The sequence below is a fragment of the Spermophilus citellus genome (genome assembly GCF_964194105.1).
Source record: "Spermophilus citellus genome assembly, chromosome: 16".
Taxonomy (NCBI): domain Eukaryota; kingdom Metazoa; phylum Chordata; class Mammalia; order Rodentia; family Sciuridae; genus Spermophilus; species Spermophilus citellus.
In genome coordinates, this window is record NC_138196.1 from 53,899,576 (window position 1) to 53,920,195 (window position 20,620).

Here is a 20,620-nt window from a genome sequence, read left to right on the forward strand (position 1 = left end):
TTATCTAATTTATCATAAGAGACTTTGGAAGACTTTTATTTTTACGAGGGGGTGTATTACTAAACTCACATGAAGTGTTCAGTTGACATTTTTAGTTTCTTTTTCTCTGTGAACTTTATTACGGTGAAACACATTTAATCTAAATATCAATTTTATAAAATGGAGGTAAAATACTCTTGGTAATACAGGTATCACTCTTTCCTTAGGTTTTTGTAACTAGTTTTGCTGCTATAGTTTACAGACCACAGAGTTGAGTAGAGCTACCCGATTGTTCAGCTTCAGGGAATTTTGAGCAGTGCTTGCTCGACTCACCCTGCCTTTGCACCTGTTTCCCATTCATGAAGGGTCTAGGGATAAGTGTCTTGGCTTGGCCTCCTCCTCCCACCCAATTGATGGAGAAACCAGGATTGCCCTGCCTGCCAGATCACACCTTGTCACATTAGGGACCACAGTCTTGATGTGCCTGGGAGTGGGAGGTAGCCTCCCTCAGAATACACTGGGAGAAACAAAGACCCATCTGTTCCTATTTCTGTAGGACTACCCTAAAAAGGATATGATTCTAGGAAGCAAAAACCTGGAATTAACTAAGGCAAGTGATGGCATGGCAGCTTTAAACACTTTTGCCAGTGTGTGGCAGTGCTTCTTTAAATTTTATATTTAAATTTAATCTTTATTTTTCAGACTTAGCATATTGTTAAGCATGCATAGATGTCATTTTCGTGATTACTTAGCCATTTACCTTACCCTCTTGAACACTGACATTTTCCTGACTGCCATGCGTGTGATGTATTTCTTTGGCATCCAAAAGGTTAGTCTTGAGAAACTAATTTATCAAGAAGTTAGGAGACTGATCCTTCTTAAGCTGTGACTTCCTCACAACTTGTAAGAGCTTCTTAGTAATTAAGATCAAATTTGTTCTTTCAGTCAGTTGAAATTGAATGCCCTCTGGTTTTGTTAGGCAGATCCTGGATTTGATGACTTGCTGTTTCTTTTTCTGCAGAATTTAATTTCACTTATAGCTTCCTGCCATTCCGACCCTGCCTAGCCATCTAGGAGTTATGGCCTGACAGCGGGTCTAATTAGAGACTTTTGTACAAAATAACTAATATAATCAATGGAAAACCTTTGAGCACTTGTGCAGGAAAGAAATTAAGTAGATTGTTTTTGTGAATCAAGGGGCAAACCCAGGCTTGATTTGTGGTTTTTTTAGGTCAACAGGAACTCAACAGTGTATGTTTGAGTCTCTCCCCTGCCCCCTAAAGTTAACCAGCATGATGTAAGACTATTTTACTCAAAGGTATAATTGCTCATAAAGTCTCCAGAAAAGAATAAGTAGTTATTTTTAAAAATCACTTGATTTTTATGTATGTAGTTTTGTAGACACAGTTAATTATTTTTTAAAGCATTAGTAGTCATTTCATTATAAATACCTACAAAGGAGGGATAGTAGCAAAATATAACCCCCTGTCCTAAAGAGCACATGTAAGAAAAACCAAAATGCTCATCTAAGGGATTCAGATCTACCCTTGAAAAAATATGTATGCCTATCTCCTTTTGCTAAAAAGTGATTTTCAAGTCAGCTCACCTCAGAAGTCTGAAATAAAACTCGATTTAAGTGGTTCTCAGAAGTGGGCTTGAAAAGTTATTATTTGTACTATTTATTTCTTTAAAAACAGGTTTATTGAAAAATTAATAACCTTAATAGAATTTTGGGGCACATTCAACTTCCTGTAGAAAACAAGAATGTTAAGTATTTGAGCATATTAGTGATCTGAATGCAAATGGGTATTCTTGATGATAAATACAACTTCTTTAAATTTGCCGAGTCTGCTTAGCAGCTCTGGGTTACTGTGTGATCCCCTGATGAGTCTCATGTCTATATTTTGATGAGGGGTTTTGTGTTACTTGTGTTGATTTTGACAGATCTTCTCTGAAATTGGCTAAATTACTAAGATTATATTTTATTTTGACTTTTTTTTCATCAGGAATCTCTCTTCCATAGTTTTGCTAATACTGGTATTTTAAAGTAGAATGTGTGTACTATTCACTCCCAGAAATTTGCAGTAAAACCTGGTTCTTAGGAATCCTTGTAAATATTTATACTGCTTTTCAAACTTTTACTTCTTAGGACTTTTTCCCCCCACATTTATTTTTATTGGTGCATTATAGTTGTATGTAATAATGGGATTTGTTGTTACATATCGGAACATCCACACAGTATAACAAAGTAATTTGGTCAATATCGCTTCGCAGTTTCTTGGGACTTCTATGTTTGAATGGGGTTATGTTTGTCTGTAAAATACATATTAGTTAATTAAACTCCCTCAGTGCTTATAAAAGAGTGACCACATTCCAGAGAAAGAACCCTGGACCCGCCATCAAGAGCCCTGGGTTCCAGATCTGGTTTATTTATACCCAGCAATTGTGCAGCTGTTGGACACAGCACTTGACTTTTAATTCTCAATATCTTTGTGAAACAGGTTATTACTGAGGACTCCTCCAGTTCTATAATTCTAAAGAAAAATATAAATAATATAGTTCTGATTGCATTAGATTAGTTTGTTTTTCTGCTTGCAGAGTTCTGAAAGCATTCTTGGTCAAGGTTGCAGAGCTGTAGAAAGCTATTGGTGGCAATGACACAGGGAGAATGTGAGTGTGGGTAAATTAATACATAGAAACAGGCTTCTTTCCTTTCTTCCCTTTCAATAATTAAAATCTGCTGCAGTTCTAAGATGAATTCAAACCAGATAGAAGACAGTATGCTCAAATAGGAGGGACTGGTTAAACAGTGTTGGTTACCCCACAGCCATGGAGATTAAAAGATACTGAATGAAAAAACGTTGGATAACAGCAATAAAAGAAAAGATCCTGTGTCCATGTGAAGAGAATATATGAGTGCATTTAGAACTATTTGGAGACAAGAGGTTGGTCTAAGACCAAATGGAAAGAAATGACTCTAGAAATCCTTTGTGAATCGCTCAATGTGGTACTTACTGCAGTGTAGGTACTTGCCTGGCACTGGACTCCTTGTGACAAACCCAGATTATTGGTGAAAGCAAGGAAGTCATGCATCGGGTGAGAACACATGCCCCTCCATTCATTCTGTAAGAGGGTTGGTGCCAGCTAATTAGTGGAGGTGTAAATTTTATCTCTGTGCCTCCTTCAAATGATAGATGCCCAGTAAATGTAAAATATTGAATATGATAACTGAGCATGAATTTTTAAATTCTGCAATTAAAAGACTTTGTTCAAAATGCTATTAATTTTGAGTTTAGGTGAATAAAGGGAAGCAGAATTCCTCTTCATTTTTCCTTTTGCAAGTAAGTTATCACTTTTTAGGAATTGAAATAAATACTAATGAGTCATCTATTCTTTTGCTGGTGTGAGGTGTCTTCTGGTGATGGGGGTGTTCTCTTGAGTCATCTCGTTTCCTTCTTAAAGATTATAATCATATCTTATAATGCATTGGATTTTTTTTTCAGAGTATGTTCATGTACTCATTCATTCATTCCACAAATATTTATAGAGCGTCTATGTGTTATCTGCCAGGCAATCTGCAGTGGTAAATAGAACATGCATAGTCTGGCCGCTGTTTTTAAGGAATTTTCAATTTAATTGTAAAAGAGGTAGATATTAATAAAATAAGCAGTTACTTTGAATACTCCTTTCTAAGGAATGACTTTTAAGCTGAGATCTGAAGGATCAGATGGGCCCTATCAGCTAAAGATGGGTGTTGTTTTTTGGGGAGGGGAATAATGTTCCAAGCAGAGGGATTGCTTGGGTGAGGGCCTCAGGTGGGAATGCTCTTGGAGCAATATGTGCCAAGGCAAGAATTAGCCCAAGCCTAGTGAAAGGGTGAAGTGGTAAAGAGAGGTTAAGGAGTTCAGACGTAAAAGATACTTTGATTGTGCTATGGATGGAATGTTTATAGCCCACTATAAGTTCCATGTTGTAATCCTAGCCCCAAGGGCGTGGTATTAGGAGATGGGACCCTTGAGATGATTATATCACAGGATCAGAACCCCCATGGGTGGGATAAGTGCCCTTTTAAAAGAGGCCCCAGGGGAGCTAGCCAGTCCTCTACCATGGGAAGATGCAAAGGAAGGTTCTATGATCCAGGGAAGTCCATAAAGTAGGAGTGCAACATGTGGATGGTGGAGCCATGTTTTAAAAAAGAGGGAGTTGTGCACAGTGTCAAGGGCCACCGAGAGGTCTAAGATTAAACATGGCTATGGTGTTTAGCAACCTGGAGATCACAGTTGACATTGCCAAGAGCAGTTTGGAGAGAGTGGTAGGGTTGAAAGACAAATTGGAGCCAGTTGAAGGAAGAACAGGAGCCAGGGAAGTGGGGACCTTATTTAGATAAGGTTTTGAGTTGTGTGGCTTTGAAGAGAGCGGCGTACTGGTTGTGTGGCCAAAAGGAGACAGGCCGAGAGAAAGGTTTGTGTTGTTATTTGTGTGTGTGTGTGTGTGTGTGTGTGTGTGTTTTGCATCAGGCATTTGTTAACAGATGGGAAACATCCACAGAGAAAAAAAGGGAAAAAGAGGGAAAGCATTTGAAGATGTGAGTGGGGTTGGCCTCCCAGGCACACTGGTTAGTGACAGGAGGACACCAGGGCACATGGAGGGGGTAGGTGACAGCAGATGCCAGGGTTCGTGGAATGGCTGGTGGGATGTGATAAATAGCAGCCTTTCCAATGATGCAGAGGCAGGCTGGCAGCTGCAGGAGCAGGCATGGACATGGTGGGAGGAGAAGTGCTATGGACCAGGAGAAGCCTGCCTGAGAAATATCCCAGGAATGTAGGGCAGTGTCAGGAGCTTGCCTCTTCCCTCAGAAAATTTAGCTGGACGGCTAATCCCTCTTTTCCACAAGTTGAAACGGGATCAGTGAGTTGCCCGAGGCGGGCTTTGTGGAATTGGAGTTAATTGGAACACAGGGATCCTGACTCCTGTTCCAGTGCTCAGTCCCAGTTTACCTTTTAAAAGCTGTGAACACAAGAGGGAAGCTTTTAAGCCTGGTGGTGTATATTTACATTACAAAACTGTCAAAGGATGATTAGTGCCCATTTCTCCTGTTGCCTTTTTAGTTCCTTTTAGGCATCGCACATGTATTTCACACGAACAGTAGGAAGGGAGTTGGCCTGGCTTACCCATGGATGAAATGCACTTATTTCACGTCCTCCTCCCTCTGACCTGATTGTGTGCCCTTAGCACATGGGGAAGCAGTGTAATTAGAGTTCTGGGGGCTTTATTATCAATAATGGAAACACCACAGTCAGAAATCTCTTTAGCCCTAAGCACTACCATTGGGGCTAAGTGGCTCCCCTGGGTGTCATGAGTTGTTGCCAGCAGCTTTAGCAAGAGGCAGTGAGGAAGGGGGCAGGGGCGGGGAACAGAGCAAGTGGGAGAGAGAGAAATGAATGTTCCTGTGGTCAGGCTGAGCTGTGCAGCCCAGGACTGCTTGGTCTCAAGTGGGCAGCCCCATGAGGTGGGAGGCACTAACATTTACCAGGTAGATCTTCCACTCTCTAGTAACAGACTCTAGTCTTTCTATTAGTTCTTGGGGGCAGGGATTTTTCTCACCGTTTCACAGGTCAGGAGGTGGAGGCTTAAAGATGCTACAGTCTTGAACTTCTCCGTGGGGGAGGCACTGTGTGAGCAGGCAGCTGAGTGGACATGGTGAAGAGGAAGCACAGGGGAAGGAGCCACGGACGGCGCCAAGAGCTGAGGGTGCTGTGGCCTAAGAGTGGACCTGGGATGTTAACCTGAAGTGTTCAGCAGAGCCTGGGCCAGTGGCAAAGGGTTGCCCTGGAGTCCATACTTGGCCCAGGGCCTGATAACTTGGCTCCACCTGCCGCCTCTTTTGTACTGGGGATTGAACCTGTGGACGCTCTACCATGAAGCTATATCCCTAGTCCTTTCATTTTGGGGGCTGGTCTTGAACTCATGATCCTCCTGCCTCAGCTTCCCAAGTTGCTGAGATTACAGGCATGTACCACTGCACCTAGCTTGACTGCTTTTTAAGTGAATGTCTCACCCCTTTCTTCCCAGGCCTGGCCCAAATTCCTTTCTGCTGCTATTTTCCTCTAGCAGAGACTTCCTCTCTGGACACAGGGTGGGAATACAATAAGATGTTTTCCATGCTTGAGGCTGGGTTTTCCACATTATCACTATTTCCTGTTTTTATTTTCACACACAGACATACACTCTTAAGTAGAATTGTATGTCCCTCAATGTCAGAAGGTAGTGGGGCCACGTTATTTTATCTGGTGAATGGAAAGACTGCTACCTGCGCACGGGGCTGGGGGCACTGGTGTCTACATGCTAAGCACATTTAGTGGGTGGGTGGTCAGACGGAAGTGCTCTCACTTATCTTCTCTGCTCAGGAAGATGCTGTTCCCTGGCACCCAACTCTCCAAGTCCTCTACAGTGAGGACCAGCTGTAGACTGGAGGCTCTTTTCTTAGGAAACAAGTCCAGTTCTGACTAGTGGCTTCTAGTCCCTTCTGCTCTTTGTGTAACCCCATGCTAGGACAGGGGTGGATCGTCATTCCTACCTGTACTCGAGAGAGGCCAAGGCTTGAGGAAGGCTTTATCTCTGTGTGGGCAGATCCCAGGGTTTAACCCACTTTGTTCTGAAAAGACATCCGTTATCCTAATACATTTTTCTACAGAAACAGCATCACCTGAAGATCCAGTTCTCCACCTGCCTGCGGAGTCCTGCCCTTCTCTAGTGCTTGTAGCTTTGACTCAGTCCCCTGGTTGTTTTCTGTGCCTGGACACATTCTGCCCCTTGGATGTGAGCTCCACAGGGATAGGACCCACCTCCTTCCTGTAGTCCTGGCCCCCAGTTCACACCCTGTGAATGCCTGGCCTGGGATGGGCAGTATCTGGAGCCACAACTTAGCAAACATAGATGGGAAACGCTGAAGGTTTTAAACTGTTTCTCTTTCTGCCACAGCCCAGAAAAGGATGGGATGCTCTGGCTGGGGCCAGGCTGGTACCTGAGAAGCTATGAGTGAAGCAGCTTTGGAGTGCCCCAATAAGTCCACAGGTGTTGTGGTCTGGATATGAGTGTCCCCACAAAAGCTCCTGTTAACTCAGGAATGTCCTGAGGTGAAATGATTGGATTGTGAGAGCTGTAACCTAATCAGTCCATCCTACTTTGGGCTAGGTGGGTAGTAACTGTAAGCAGGTGGGTCACTGGGGGCATGCTCTGGAAGGGTGCATCTTTCCTGTGGCCCCTTCTGGGGTACTTGGGGTATTGGTAGATTTGGGGCTTAAATTTAGAGGCTATTCTGCTTTAAATTGTTAATTTGAAGGATAGGTACCTGGGAGGCTGGCAGTGACATATGAGGCCCTGTCAGGATATCTTTCAATAATTAAGAAATAAGTCATTGAAATTCCATTTTAGTTTCCAAACTTTTAAATGGTCCTGATAGAGGAGCAGGTGCATGTCCCACCCCTTGATGGAAGTCTCCATCAGGCACCTGTCCCGCCACGAGGGCAGGGGTGTAGGCCCATGCTCCGAGATGTGTGCCCAGATATAGTAACTCTGACAACTTTAGGACCCCAGAAATAATAACATGTAGATTCTTTTTTGGAGGAGTAATGATGGGAAAGCTTTGTCATCAGAAAGGAGGTGGGATGTCTTATAAACTAACATTTGAGTCATTAAAGAAAAAAACTCACAGTTCATTCTTAAGCAGTTACCTATTTCATGACTGTTGGTTGCAGGGTGAGAACCCAGTTGAAAGAATAGAGTGACACACCTTACCTTTTCATTCCTGGCTCTGAGCCTTGTGTTGTCAGTGTACCCAGCCGTCCAGGTGTGGAGTGGTTCAACTGGCATGGTGGCAGGAGTACAGTGGGGCTGCTCCGAGTCTCTTTAGCAAGTGCCACCCCTAGCCTGCCCAGCCTTTTTAGGTCAGCCCTGGGAGAGTCCTCCTCAGGCCGAGGAAGTCACTTTCTTCAAGTAAAATCCTGTATCTCTAAAAATGAGGAATTTTAAACAATCTGGAGTTTCTTTAACTGGAATATAAACTTAGTTTTCCATAGTGCACATCATGTCAGGCCCCAGTATTTCCTGTCCTGTCTCAGTAGCTGTAGAAACCCAGTTGAGGCTGAATCACACTGTGACTGCTAAAGTATTTGTGTAGCAGTTAGAATTTGTTGAGCATTATTCAGGGCAGTTTTTTTCTTTAACTATTTGAGTAACCTTAATAGTACTACTGTAAAAATAGATATTGTATTAGCCTTAATATCAAATAAGATGGAAGTTAAATCTGTAAAACGTTGAATCTCTTAAATTCAACGAAGGATAGAGTATATCCTGTTAATTTGTCAAACTTCTAAAGAACCGCCTACATGAGACAGTGAGGATTAATCAAGCCCTAGTAAGAGAGAATTTGAAAAATACAGTTTTCTAATTATACAATCTCTTCCTAGTGGTCCAAGGTTAATGCAGTTCTGAATTCTGACAGTTAGTAATAGAAAAGACAAGACAAGACCAAAGCACATGAATTGTCTTATAATTACCTGAAACAGAGGTTCTCCTTTGGCAATCAAGAACTTTATAAGCACTAATCTGGTATTTTTAGCATTTGATTCTCTTCCTTTTAAACAATGTTGGGAGTAATTGAAGGGTTTTGTGTCACTCTTTGTGCTTATCAAATATATATGAATTATTTGAAGATTTCTTTTGCTTATTGCTTAGCTGTCAGTATGTCACTCTAGGTAGTTGGAAAATTCATCTGTTTTTGAACAATTTTAACAATCAGTAGTCCTTAGATGCTGTGTATTTTAAATACTTTGTCCTTATTCCTACTCTGCATACAAAAACTATGTTTAAAACTAACAGTACCAGTCTTTGTTTGGTGATTACACCCAGATATATTTTGGCTCTTGCTGCAGTTCTTTTTAGGCATGTTAGCACTAGAGAAATTTATTCTTTAGTTTATTGCTGTCAGATATCTGTAAATGTTCATTGTAGTGGGAAAAGGTACAGTGACCCCCCTCCCCCCCACACACACACCCCAAAGAAGGCTTGAGAAGAAGATGGGAAATTAGGGTTAGGAATGTGGAATCCAGAGTTTTACAATAGATGTGTTATCTGAGAATCTAGAATAGATGAATCCTTAAATCAGTGACTGTAGGAAAGAAGTGGAAAATTAGGATGGAACCTTGGGAAGGGCCCAGAAAGGCAGAAGAAAGAAAAGGATCCACAGAAAGGTAGGAAAAAGACAGGGTATCGCAGTCCTGAAGGTTTTAGGGTAAATAGTAGTCCACTATTCCAGGGCCAAGAGAACAGCGAATTCAAAGATTGCAACCAAAAAGAGGCTGTGGGTTTTGGTAATGATAGGATCATGCAGTGGTGCGGAGGAGCTGGGTCAATCAGCTTTCACAGCCAGTTCTGCACTTCTCCCAGCTTCGTCACATTGGGGGGTATTTACTCCACAAAAATTGGTGGATGCTGCAAATCAGGCCTTTTTCTTTTCTTTCCTCGTCCTCCTCCTTTTTCAGTAATTGCTTGTGAACATTAATCAGCAAATGACAGAGCCTTCAGGTTGCCATAGAGTAGTGAATCTCACATTTATTACTTGGCCACTCAGCAAATGTATTACCTGAAACATAGTAAACATAGGTTTTAGAAGTACGCAACCCTGCATGAGGGATACATTCCAGTTTCTGCCTTTACCCTGTCAGTTTCATTAAAACAAAACAAACTGATTATAATTCATTAAACTGGTTTTATGATTTGTAGTTTGAAAACATCGTTTCAAAGAAAACTAGAGGTTATATTTGCAGTACAAAGTCAAGAGATGATTATTTAAAAAATTGAGGAAGCTGTTGTTGAAATACTGATTCTCCTTGAAAGGAAGAAGGAGAGATGCTGGGAGATGACCTCTTCAGAATGAGGAGTAAGTGTCTGTGTTTAAAGGTAAAGAAAACCAAGCAGAGGCAAGCAGGGGCCTCAGGGTTTGCACCAGGAGAGGAGATCCATGTTTTCTTAGTGAAAAGTTGTAGAGATGATCAGATGTTCTGGAGGACTGAATGAAACTGAGAATATTAGGAAGAAGTAAAAAAAAAAAAATCAATGTATTTGGTGTTTTAAAAATTATACTTTTATTTAGTTAGTTGGGAATGTACTTTCTTAGAGCCAATGTTACTCTTGTAAACCAAAATGGCACTTGTTCACCTTGTCAAAAGTCATCCTTTATTCTCCTGCCTCCAGCCCCCACTAGGGATTGAACCCATGGCCTGGTGCATGATAGGCAAGTGCTCTGCCATTAAGCTACATTTCCAGCCCAAAGGTCATCCAGTTTCTAAGTGGCAAATTGGGCCTTGAGCCCAGTGCCCTGCTGTTGCAAAAGTTCTTGCTCCATGCCTGCCTGCCAAGGTGCAGAATGCAAAGGGGGAAGGGGTCAGCTCTGTGTCTGACTAGCCTGGGCTTCAGAGCAAGCGAGGTACAGGCCAGACACATTGGTTCTGAGTGCTCTTTGTGTGGAAGCAGACTTGTGATCAATATAGATGACTAGACTGCGTAAATGAGTCCCCAGCACTTCACTCAGACCAACCTATATTAAGCAAATTGAATGGATGGCCATCAAATTGGTCTGCCCCGTATCTTCTCTGAGGACATGGGCTCCTGGGCCTGAGGCCCCATGGAGTAATGTCTCCTCATGTGGAATGAACCTGAAGGGCCTGCGAGGAGGTTTTGGAGGGAACCTGTAGTTAGAACTACAGGGACAGTGGAGACCCTGGACCAGAGAGGCAGGTATTAAGCCAGAAGGGCGAGGCCAGATATCAGGACCTGGGTAACAGCTCAACAGCTCATGGGGAATAATAGGGTGGGGAACAGGTAGACAGGGGCCAGTGCTCCCCTAAGCTGGGGCTTCTCTCCCTCCCTCGGCCCCTCAGGTGAGTCTGGAAAGCAGGTGTTAATCAGACAGGCCTTGGTGAGGACTCTGGGGAGGAGGCAGGTGCTGGCTGTGTCTGAAGTTGAAGGGGTGTAGGACTGAGCAGGAGAAGTCAGAGTTGGGCACATCCTGTGCTCTTGATTGAATGCTTGGGTTTGGTTTTTGTCATTGTCTCGTTTTGAATATGTGGGATTGTGGGTTATGGACTACTCCTTGTGAGAGTTTCCCTTGTACCTGCCACTCTGGCACTCATGTTGTCCAGAGACCTCATGTGTTATTGACAAGACGTTCTGTATTTTTCATCTTTTGATTTTTTTTTTTATAAGAGAAAAGAAGTCTGTATGTTATTTCTATAAACCACCCTTGATACACAGGGACATCATATACTTCCCTAGAGAATCTGTTTCATATGGTAATTTTCACTAATGAATCCAGACCGATAGTGTTAAGTTTTGCCCCAAACTGCCTCGGATGAATTGATGAATTGGAGAAAGATCGTTGCCGTCAGTGTGACAATTCTTAAGAGATTGAAAAGCGGACATCATAATAGTGTTTCGTAACAATTTCAAAGACTCTAGTTCTGAAGTTCTGAATATTAATACCAACACCATCAAAAATATTTATTAAATGGGAAAACCTATTTTTGATATTTGAATTTAGGAGGACTTTTGGTATTTCCCAATGTCACCATCAATAATTGGAATCTGCATTTCCTTCTTTATTCATTCAATAAATATTTAACACCCATTATGTTCATGGCATCACATTAGACTCTGGGGAAGTTACAAAGAACCTAGAAGGCTGGGCTCTGCCCTCAAGGGGGAAATAAAAGAAACAATTACATCTAATTGGTTTTAACACTGAGCAGTGTTAATGCCAGCTTCCCAGCGTCTTGGTCACCAGGGGAGAAGGGGCCAGGGGAGCCTGTCCAAGGCCAGTGCCCACTTGGCCATGCTGCTCCTTCTTGAGTTTCCTCTTCTTATCCTCCCGTAGCCTTGGGGTTTGTTAAACCAGGGAGTCTTGGGAGGTGTGGCCCAGATCCCCGTGTGACCAGCGAGGATTATTCTCTGATGGGATGGGATCTGATTAAGTGCAGCTTATTTCTTTAGATTTCCCTGTAGTGCCAGAGACTGTTTTCACACATGGCCGAGACCCCCTCAAAAATGGTATTCCTCGTTTAAATGTGGGTACCTACTAACATTTCCCGAGAGAGCTCTTGGTCAGCTTTTTGCCTGCAGCATCTTGGAGCTGCTGCAGAACACGAGGCACCCATGGGTAGTTGCAGTTCCCAAGTCCAGGCCACACCCCAGACTATCACACTCTCTGAGTATGGAACACAGATATGAATGTTTTGGAAGCTCCTCCAGGGACAAGTTTGCCCGTTACTGCTGTAAGTAGTGTGTAGTAATTCTTCAATAACACAGAAATTTAATAATGATACAAGATGGCCATACAGAAACCATGGGCAGGCCGAGGGATTCAAAACCAGCCTGTGCTGGAGTCCTTCTCACTCCTTCCAGAGGAGGAACGCCCTTGCTGGCAGGTGGTAGAACACCTAGCCAAACTGGACCTCAGAAACCAGCCAGCTTTGACAGGTATGGGGACGGAAGAAAGGACGGGGCTCCCTTTGACCTTAACTCAGGCAAGCCAGGGGATAGCCCTCGACCCTCGTTTTGGGATCATTGGTGGAATGGGATAGCATCAAGAGCTTGATTCATCGTTGCTGTTAAGTGGATGAATGTTTTTCTTATAAAAGCTAAACTGCTGGTTATCTAGTGTTTTTCCTGTGTGTCTTGGACTGAGAATGATGAGGTGAAGCAGATCCCTCAGGGTAGAAATGCTCAGCTTTGCTTCTTGATTCTCTTGCTCTTGCTGCTCCCTGCCCTCTTAACGGCCACACAGAGTACCCCTGTGTGTGCATATCAACACACAAATGAGCCATTTTATGTGGGCAATTCAATACCCCAGGGTCTTGTGGAGCGATGAGCTATTGCTTGGCCTAAGGTGGGTGAAGGTACTTGACCTCAGCCCCCCTGGCTGCTCTAGTGCTCACAGACTGAGGGCTGCTGCAGTGACGGTTTTTTAGACCATGTGGCCCTCATTTGGTGTTCTCAGTATGTGCTGTTTCTAATCAATTTATTTTTATCAAGTCTATTTCAGAGGGGGGAATGGAATGCCTAACACTTGGTAAATTCTTCATGAACTGCAATCAAAAGTTTTTCTTTCTTTTTCAAACTCACAGTGTGCCATGCTGAGCTAAATGCCATCATGAACAAGAATTCGGCTGATGTGAAGGGCTGTAGCATGTATGTCGCCTTGTTCCCATGTAATGAATGTGCTAAGCTCATCATCCAGGCAGGTAGGAACCCGGCCTTTCCATTTGTCACATTTGCATTGCTGCCTGCTCATCAGTAGCTCATTGCAGATGCATTTGATCTTAAATTGCTATTGTTTAGATCTAAATTAATTGCACTATCAACTTTGCAAGATATTTCCCGTGTTTTGTTTTTGAATGGTGCCAGGTAGTCTAAGACTAATTGCATCCTCTGTGATTCTTAGCATGTTTTTAATTTAGTTTGCAACTTCTTAAACTGCAAGCTGCCAAAAAACAACACAGGCATTGCATATAATTACTGTCAATTTACCATTCTCTGACATATTGTGCATAGATTAGGGGGGAGGGAGGGAAATGAACTTCTGTCAGAAACAAGGTCAGCTGGGAGTCTGTATATCAAATTTTAATTTGTAGCTAATACATGGTAGATATTTGAGGATCTAAGCATATCTTTGCATATAAATGCTGTAAGACTCAAATGGTACTACTTTAAGTTTTTCTTATATTACAGTTACCATAAATCTCCATGGTTGTATTCTGAATATTTCACCTTTTTCAAACTGTCACATCTAAGATTCAGCTACACTTTATCTCCATAAAGCTCTCAGCTTGAGATTTAAAGACTTAGCATGTTTAGCCAGATGTGTGGTTTAAAGGGGCTGTTTATCATCAGTCCCGTGGATCTCAGAGCAGAAGAGGTCTGATTGAATCAGAAGCTGCCCTTAAGGAACAGCGCGGGCTCCCACGCTGTTGCTGCTATTCGATCTTCTGGGATGTTTCCTCAGCCGTCTGCAGGCTGCAGAGGTGGCAGCAGGTGCATATGCTGAGCAGCTTATGGTCTCTGTGGTTGGCTCCCTTGTTCCTCCAAGAGCTGGTGGAGTGCAGAGCCACTGGGATTCCTAACTCTCAGGTTTGTACTGCCTGGTGAGAGCAGAGAAAGGAAGCAGAGCTGCCCTCCATGGAGCTGGGTTGAATTGCTCTGCTGAGCCGTTCTTGGAAGCCCAGTGGTACCAATCTCTCAATTGGCCAGCACCTGCCACTCCTCCTGTATCCCTCTTAAGTTCAGAGTATTTGCCTTGTGAATAAATATTTGCTTACCTGCAGTAAAGAAAATTTGTTAATTGGATTAAGGCTTGACTATTTGACATGTTTGCATTTTGCATTTGTTAAAAAAAAAATCCATGAAGACTGGAGGGCAGATTAAATATAATCCACCCTCTGCTATATTAGAAAGCAGCAGATATATTTTTTAGTAACTGGACATTGTCTGAAAGCAGTTAGAAAAGGTAATTTATCATAGATGTTACAAGAACTCCATCTGCCTCTGCCTGTCTTTTGCAGGATCTATATATGCATATACTAATGGGGCTTCCACTGTTCCCTTTTAAGGTATAAAAGAAGTTATTTTTATGTCTGATAAATACCATGACAGTGATGAGACAACAGCGGCGAGGCTCATGTTTGAAATGGCTGGGGTTACGTTCAGGTAAGTCAGGAGAACTTGGGGGAAAGGTGGTGTGAAGGGCTGATGTAGAAATACATTTGACCTTGTCTGATGTTCAGTTTCTCCTTGTGATGCCTGAATTCCACACTCGGAAGCATGTTCGGAAATGTGATGGCATAAGAATCTAAAGCTTATTTTAAGGGTAGATTTTTAAGAGTAGTGACAGAAGTATCTGAAGACAATCTGTTTAATGATTATCTTTTAATATTTGTAACTTCCCAGGGCTTAGGCTTAATTATTCAAAGAACGAGAAATTTAAAAATTTACAAGTTTTGTATAGTAATGCCAAACCTTTGTAAATTTTGTAGATGTACCAACTCTGGCATAGACAAGTTACGATGAAAGTAACCTGCCAGGTCAAAACACTAGGAGCTCTTTTTAGAGCAAATTTTAATTGAGATTAGAAGTCTTTGGGATTTTTATGATCATCTTTGCTGAGCAAAGATTATGTAGCATGTTTTACTTGCAATTAAATTCAGTCACCTTTGATTAATGGCAGAAAATTTATTTGATACTGAAAAGCTTTTACAAAGCTTGATGATAGTTTTGGTCAGCAGTGGTAGGACCGTCATATTAAGTCACATGCCCAGCCCCCTATGCTAACTGTTGGGGATTTGGGTTTTACGTGATGAATCTCTAGAACTAAACTATTGTGTCTTATGAGATTTTAAATCCAATTATTTGGATATTCTCTTATTGACTGATTTTAAAAAGAATATGTATAGCTCCCAATAATTTTCTTTTTAGTTGTTGGAGAAGTAATGAGTAATGTATAAGAAGCTAATGAGTACAGAAATATAGTGGGTTTATTTTACCTTTGCCTTTTCAGAACATGATTTTAAAAAATTGCTCCTCACTAAAGCTAGTTGTATTTTGCTGTGTATAAGAGGCAGAAGAAAATTTACTATCATTCACTTCAGAGCAACTCCAAGTTGGCTGCAGAAATTTCCTAGAAAATAAGATAAATCTGATAGGAAAACGAGTAATCAGATATCATGTTGTGCAGCTAACTTGTTAGAAATCCCTGACTCCCGGGTAATTCATGAACTCAGGTAGCTGAAGAACATACAAACCAGGCCACCCCATGCATCTTTTTTTTTTTTTTTTTGGTCTTCGTCTTTTCTGGTCCATGTTTCTCTCGGTATGGTGCACCATAATTGGCTCCTATAGAGATAAACTATCAAACAAATCCCAGAGCATTTTTTTTCCTCTTCACAGAAAATATAGTTTAAGCCAAAGTAAATAAATTGCTTTAACTACTCATTGGATAATATCTTTATGTTTTGTTTTTCATGTTTAGGAAATTTACACCCAAGTGCAGCAAGATTGTCATTGACTTTGATTCAATTAACAGCCGACCGAGTCAGAAGCTTCAGTGAGTTCCATCTCATTAAATCTCCAGAAGATTGGGACTGTCCTCTTCTTAGAAGCTGCTAATGTCTTTCATCTTGAAGTTGCACATAACTTTTTAATGGCCAGCACAGTGCCAGTAGACATCTAAAGAATATAAAGTCTCAAATCTCTCTTACTGTCCCTCCTGTCACATGGAATCTGCATCAGTTTAAACTATTGATTTAAGGCTGAAAATAAGGAATCCTGCAGATGGCTGGCATGAGGGGTGTCTCCTCCCTGTGGCCCGGCTTGCTGGGATGGTGAGGGCTCTGCAGAAGAGCCTCCACTCTCTGTTTCCGACTGCATTTCAATAGCCACTCCTCGCTGCTGCATGTGCTGGAATGACAAATAAATAATTGTTGTGCTCTTAGTGGGGATGAGCAGACACACTGATGTGAACATCTGGCCCAAATGAAGCATAACATGTAGTGCCCTTGGAAAAAAAAAATGGGACCCAAGTGACAGTAGCATTAAAGTCTCTGCTGCAGGAGTTGAGGGAAACCCCCACCCATCCACCCAGAAAACCCAGATAGGGTGGCACATCTGTCCTGACAGATGATCAGCGCCACTGAACCAGGAATATTTTCTCTGTTCCTGTTATCCTGCCACACACATGCTAGTGGCACATTATCCCTCTGGGGGTGGGGACCCCTGTTGTTTTGGCTTCTTATTTTTGGTTTGTTGGTCACGAAGAGCTGTTACATTTAGTTTATCTGAATAATGAATTGTTCTCAAAGGACACAGCCCATCTCCCCTTGTCACCTCCTCGAGACCATACCCTGCTGTGGTGGCAACGGGGCTGGTGGGGAGGGCAGTGTCGGGCATCTCCCCCACGCTGCTGCTGCTGCTGTGTGGAAACGGGTTGCCTCTCTTGCACACGCCAACGTGGTTCATTTCCGAGCAAATTAATTCCTGTCCTGAAAGTGAATTGTGAGAAATTCCACCCACCTGGAGGCCGTTTATTCCAGATCTATTGGCGACTGGAGCTCATTTGAGCTCCTGGCGCCATGCCTTCACCTACACAGATATCACCCTCCCCATCGCTGCGGGTTGGGAGTGTGTGGCTGTGTACCTTATCTTTAATCTCATTTAATTTTTATTAAACATGCTCAGTACCTTTGTTGAGAAAATGGTTTCTTTATCTTAAAGATTATTACCTTTTTTAGAGTGCTCTTATGTTTTCATGAGTTTTTATTTTGTCTCTGAGGTTTTGTACTCCTGTGTTCTAGGGTATTTTGTAATTTGGCTCCTTACCAATATTATTAAAATCTTATTAAAATCTACCACAGCAGAGTATGTTCATTTTTATATTATCATAATTATATGCTTAGCACTCTATTTCTGCCATTTCTGTATTGTCGTGAAACACATTACATAGATTTATGCTCAGAGAACAATCTGAGGTACTACATGCTGTGAACTTGCCCAGGGTCGATGGGTGATGCTTCCTTGTGACCAGATTTTGGGTGTTGGGAGGGGCTGCCTATGACTCTGTCCTGGGTTCCCTGCTCCCTGTCTCAGGTACAGACATCTGATAGGTCCCCAGCTGCTCCCTCCTCTAATGCTGAAGTCCCATAGCCCATCCTCTGCTGCCCTCTCCCCTTATTCTGTTTTTTTTTTTTTCTGGTGTTCTATTTCTCTTTTATCCTCCAAACCCCTTGATGTCTGTTTGTTCCAAAATAAACAAAAGGAAAGTAGAAGAAAGAGAGTTAAAGATAAGAAAACATATTTTTATATTGTTGTAAGTTATGACCCATGTTAGCAAGGAGCCTGTAATTTTTGTGTCACATTTGCACATATATCTGGGGGCTAATAAGAGATGTTACGTTTATTTAACTTTGATACTCTCTTATATTTGGTGTCGGTTGCATTGAATTTTAGTGAAAAAAGGTTTTTGCTCCCTAAGAGGGATGTACATGCAGTGACAGTGACAGTCTGGCTGAGTTGCTTATGGGGTTGGGGTGCTGTTAGTGGGTATATAAGACCTCCACCTCTGAACTGTTGTTGAGCCTGATTTCCTGGTGACTGGACTAAAGGTAATTACGTCTTACTTTCTGCTGTCACTCCGGGAGTAGCGGAATTGTCCTGTCCAGAGAATTCTGCAGATGTCAGTGTTCCCGTTAATAGAGGTTTGCTTTGAACTGTTGCCTTTGGGAAAAGCATTCCAGGAGGAAGAGGTTTTGAGCAGCCTTTTGCCTTGCAGGCATTACTAGATAATTGTGGCGAAGGGAGACTGTATCTGAGAGACGTGTTGCTGGCTGTCATGGCTAATCAGTGACAATAAGGAAGCCATCTTTCACTGAACCATTGGCAGAACCACATTTAAAAAACGAAATTTGAGAGTGAAATGATAGGAACTCCATTTTCCTGACATTTTAAGCATCTCTTCCTTTTTTTTTTTTTAAAAGAATTGAACCTGTCCTTAAAGACTTCTGAAGCCCAACAAGACCCAGTAATAAAAGTGATCTAATATATTCACCATTTTTTCGTAATTCAAAACAAAAGAAGCATTAAAAACTGAGGAAAATCTCATGAATAAAAGTTTAGGCTCAATGCCTGGTGTTCTGAAGTTCCTGTGGGCTGTGGATAATTTTTGGTCATTAGTGTAGCTGATGATTAAAAATAGGATGAAGAAGAGCTTGTTGCAGAAGGAATGCAAGGAGGCAGTTTTTTTTTTTTTTAAGTTGTGAATGCACACACTACCTTTATTTTATTTATTTATTTTTATGTGGTGCTGAGGATTGAACCCAGTGCCTCACATGTGCTAGGTAAGCACTCTACTACTGAACCACATCCCCAGCCCCAAGGAGGCAGTTTTATTATTGGTGACACTGATAAAATGTTTTCATGTTTCTAGTTCACTTTTTAAAGTAAGGCCACTCTAAAAATGATTGTTTCCTTGTCCACCTACAGCCCAGTGGCAGGACCAGAATTCAAGTGGCAGTGCTTTGCAAACTCATCTCGTCTGGGACCCATGTTGAGAAGAGCTCTAGGTTACCAGCTGCAGAGGGGCAGGCAAGATTTCCCTGTGTCCAGGACTCTAGGGGTCGGCTCACATTCAGAGGGAAGGCATCACACCTTTAGCCTAGGTGAGAACTGCCCCAGAATTCTAGAAAGAGATCTAGCTCTAGAGTTGTTGGAGGACTCTAAAGCCATTTCATGATGAGAATGTATGAATCTCCAAATAGTTATTTTAGCCTACCATGCATTGGGTTCTCTGATGGTTCCCACTCTGAAGATTAGAATAGATAGCTAGATACTAGAAATGTTAGTTAGATGAAGCCCAACTTTGCCAACCTCTTTATTAAACTAACCAATGCTCTCTGGGTGCCTGAGCCATGCAGATGTGACCTGCACTTTGTCTACATTTAGTGGATCAAGGCCAGTGGGGAAAGGTAAGGGCTGGAGTGAAGGACTGCAGGAGCCTGGCTCTTACTGAGGCCAAAGGCTTTAAGAGATTGTAAAGGTCCTTCATGAAATTAAAAGGAGTTAATATTTCTAAACAAATTTAGGGAAGAGGTTCTATGTCAATGTAAGAAAAGGAATATTTGCTCACCACTCCAGAGCAGATGGACTTGGTGGAGCTCAGGGTGGGCAGTCCTGGAACCTTGAACAGAGACACTTCCGTGTTTGGCAGAGCCAACTGCCAAACCTCGGTGACCCCTCTTGAGTCTAGTCCAAGCTTTTCACTTGCTTTCTGCCATTCTTGCTGCCATTCTTCCTCTCTTAAAATGTTTAAAAATTGCAAAATATATGTCTACAACATAAAACTTGTCATCATAAGTGGTATTAGCTGTGTTCCTGTAGTACAGCCATCGTGACAATCTGTCTCTAGAACTCTTTTCACCTTGCAGAACTGATACTCCATACCCATTAAATGCCAACCCCCTCTCCTCACTCCCCAGACCCTGGCAGCCAGCGCTCTACTTTCCCGATGAATTTGATTACTCTAGCTGCTCCATATCAATGAAATCACTCAGAATTTTCTGTGTGATGACATTTTACTGAGCATGATGTTGTCAAGCATTACCCTTGTAGTAAGTAGCCTATGTCAGAATTTTCTAAAGAATATATCCTGGGTGTGTACAGAACACATTTTGTTTAAAATTCATTCATTAGTTGACTCTTGGGTTGTTGCCACAATTTGGCTGCCATTCTTTTTTGAATGTCCAGTGTTCCTCTCTAACCTGGCATCATCTCCCTTAGCTCCTGATCACCTGCTTCTCTCCCTCCACCAGTCACCCATCCTAAAGGATTTCTCTTTCTCTCTCTCTCTCTCTCTCTCTCTCTCTCTCTCTCTCTCTCTCTCTCTCTCTCTTTAAGAGCATTTCTTTTTTGTAGTGCTGGGGGTTGAACCCAGGGATTCCCACATGCTAGGCAAGTACTCTACCACTGAGCTACATTCCTAGCTCTAAACCAGCATTTCTAAGAGGCTATTAATGTGCTTCCTGTGACCACCCACAGGTTTCTA

General features: G+C 42.2%; 1 protein-coding gene across 2 annotated transcripts in view; it reads left to right on the plus strand.

Moving 5' to 3' along the window:
• Positions 1–17,432, plus strand: part of DCTD (dCMP deaminase) — a 30,102-nt gene extending 12,670 nt beyond the window's left edge. For both annotated transcript variants that reach the window (XM_081269838.1, XM_081269839.1), the window contains exons 4-6: positions 13,161–13,277; positions 14,643–14,739; positions 16,058–17,432. In XM_081269838.1, coding sequence (XP_081125964.1) covers positions 13,161–13,277; positions 14,643–14,739; positions 16,058–16,136 — 293 coding nt within the window. In that variant the 3' untranslated portion in view covers positions 16,137–17,432. The remainder of the gene's footprint in view (positions 1–13,160; positions 13,278–14,642; positions 14,740–16,057) is intronic.
• The last annotated feature ends 3,188 nt before the right edge of the window (positions 17,433–20,620 follow it).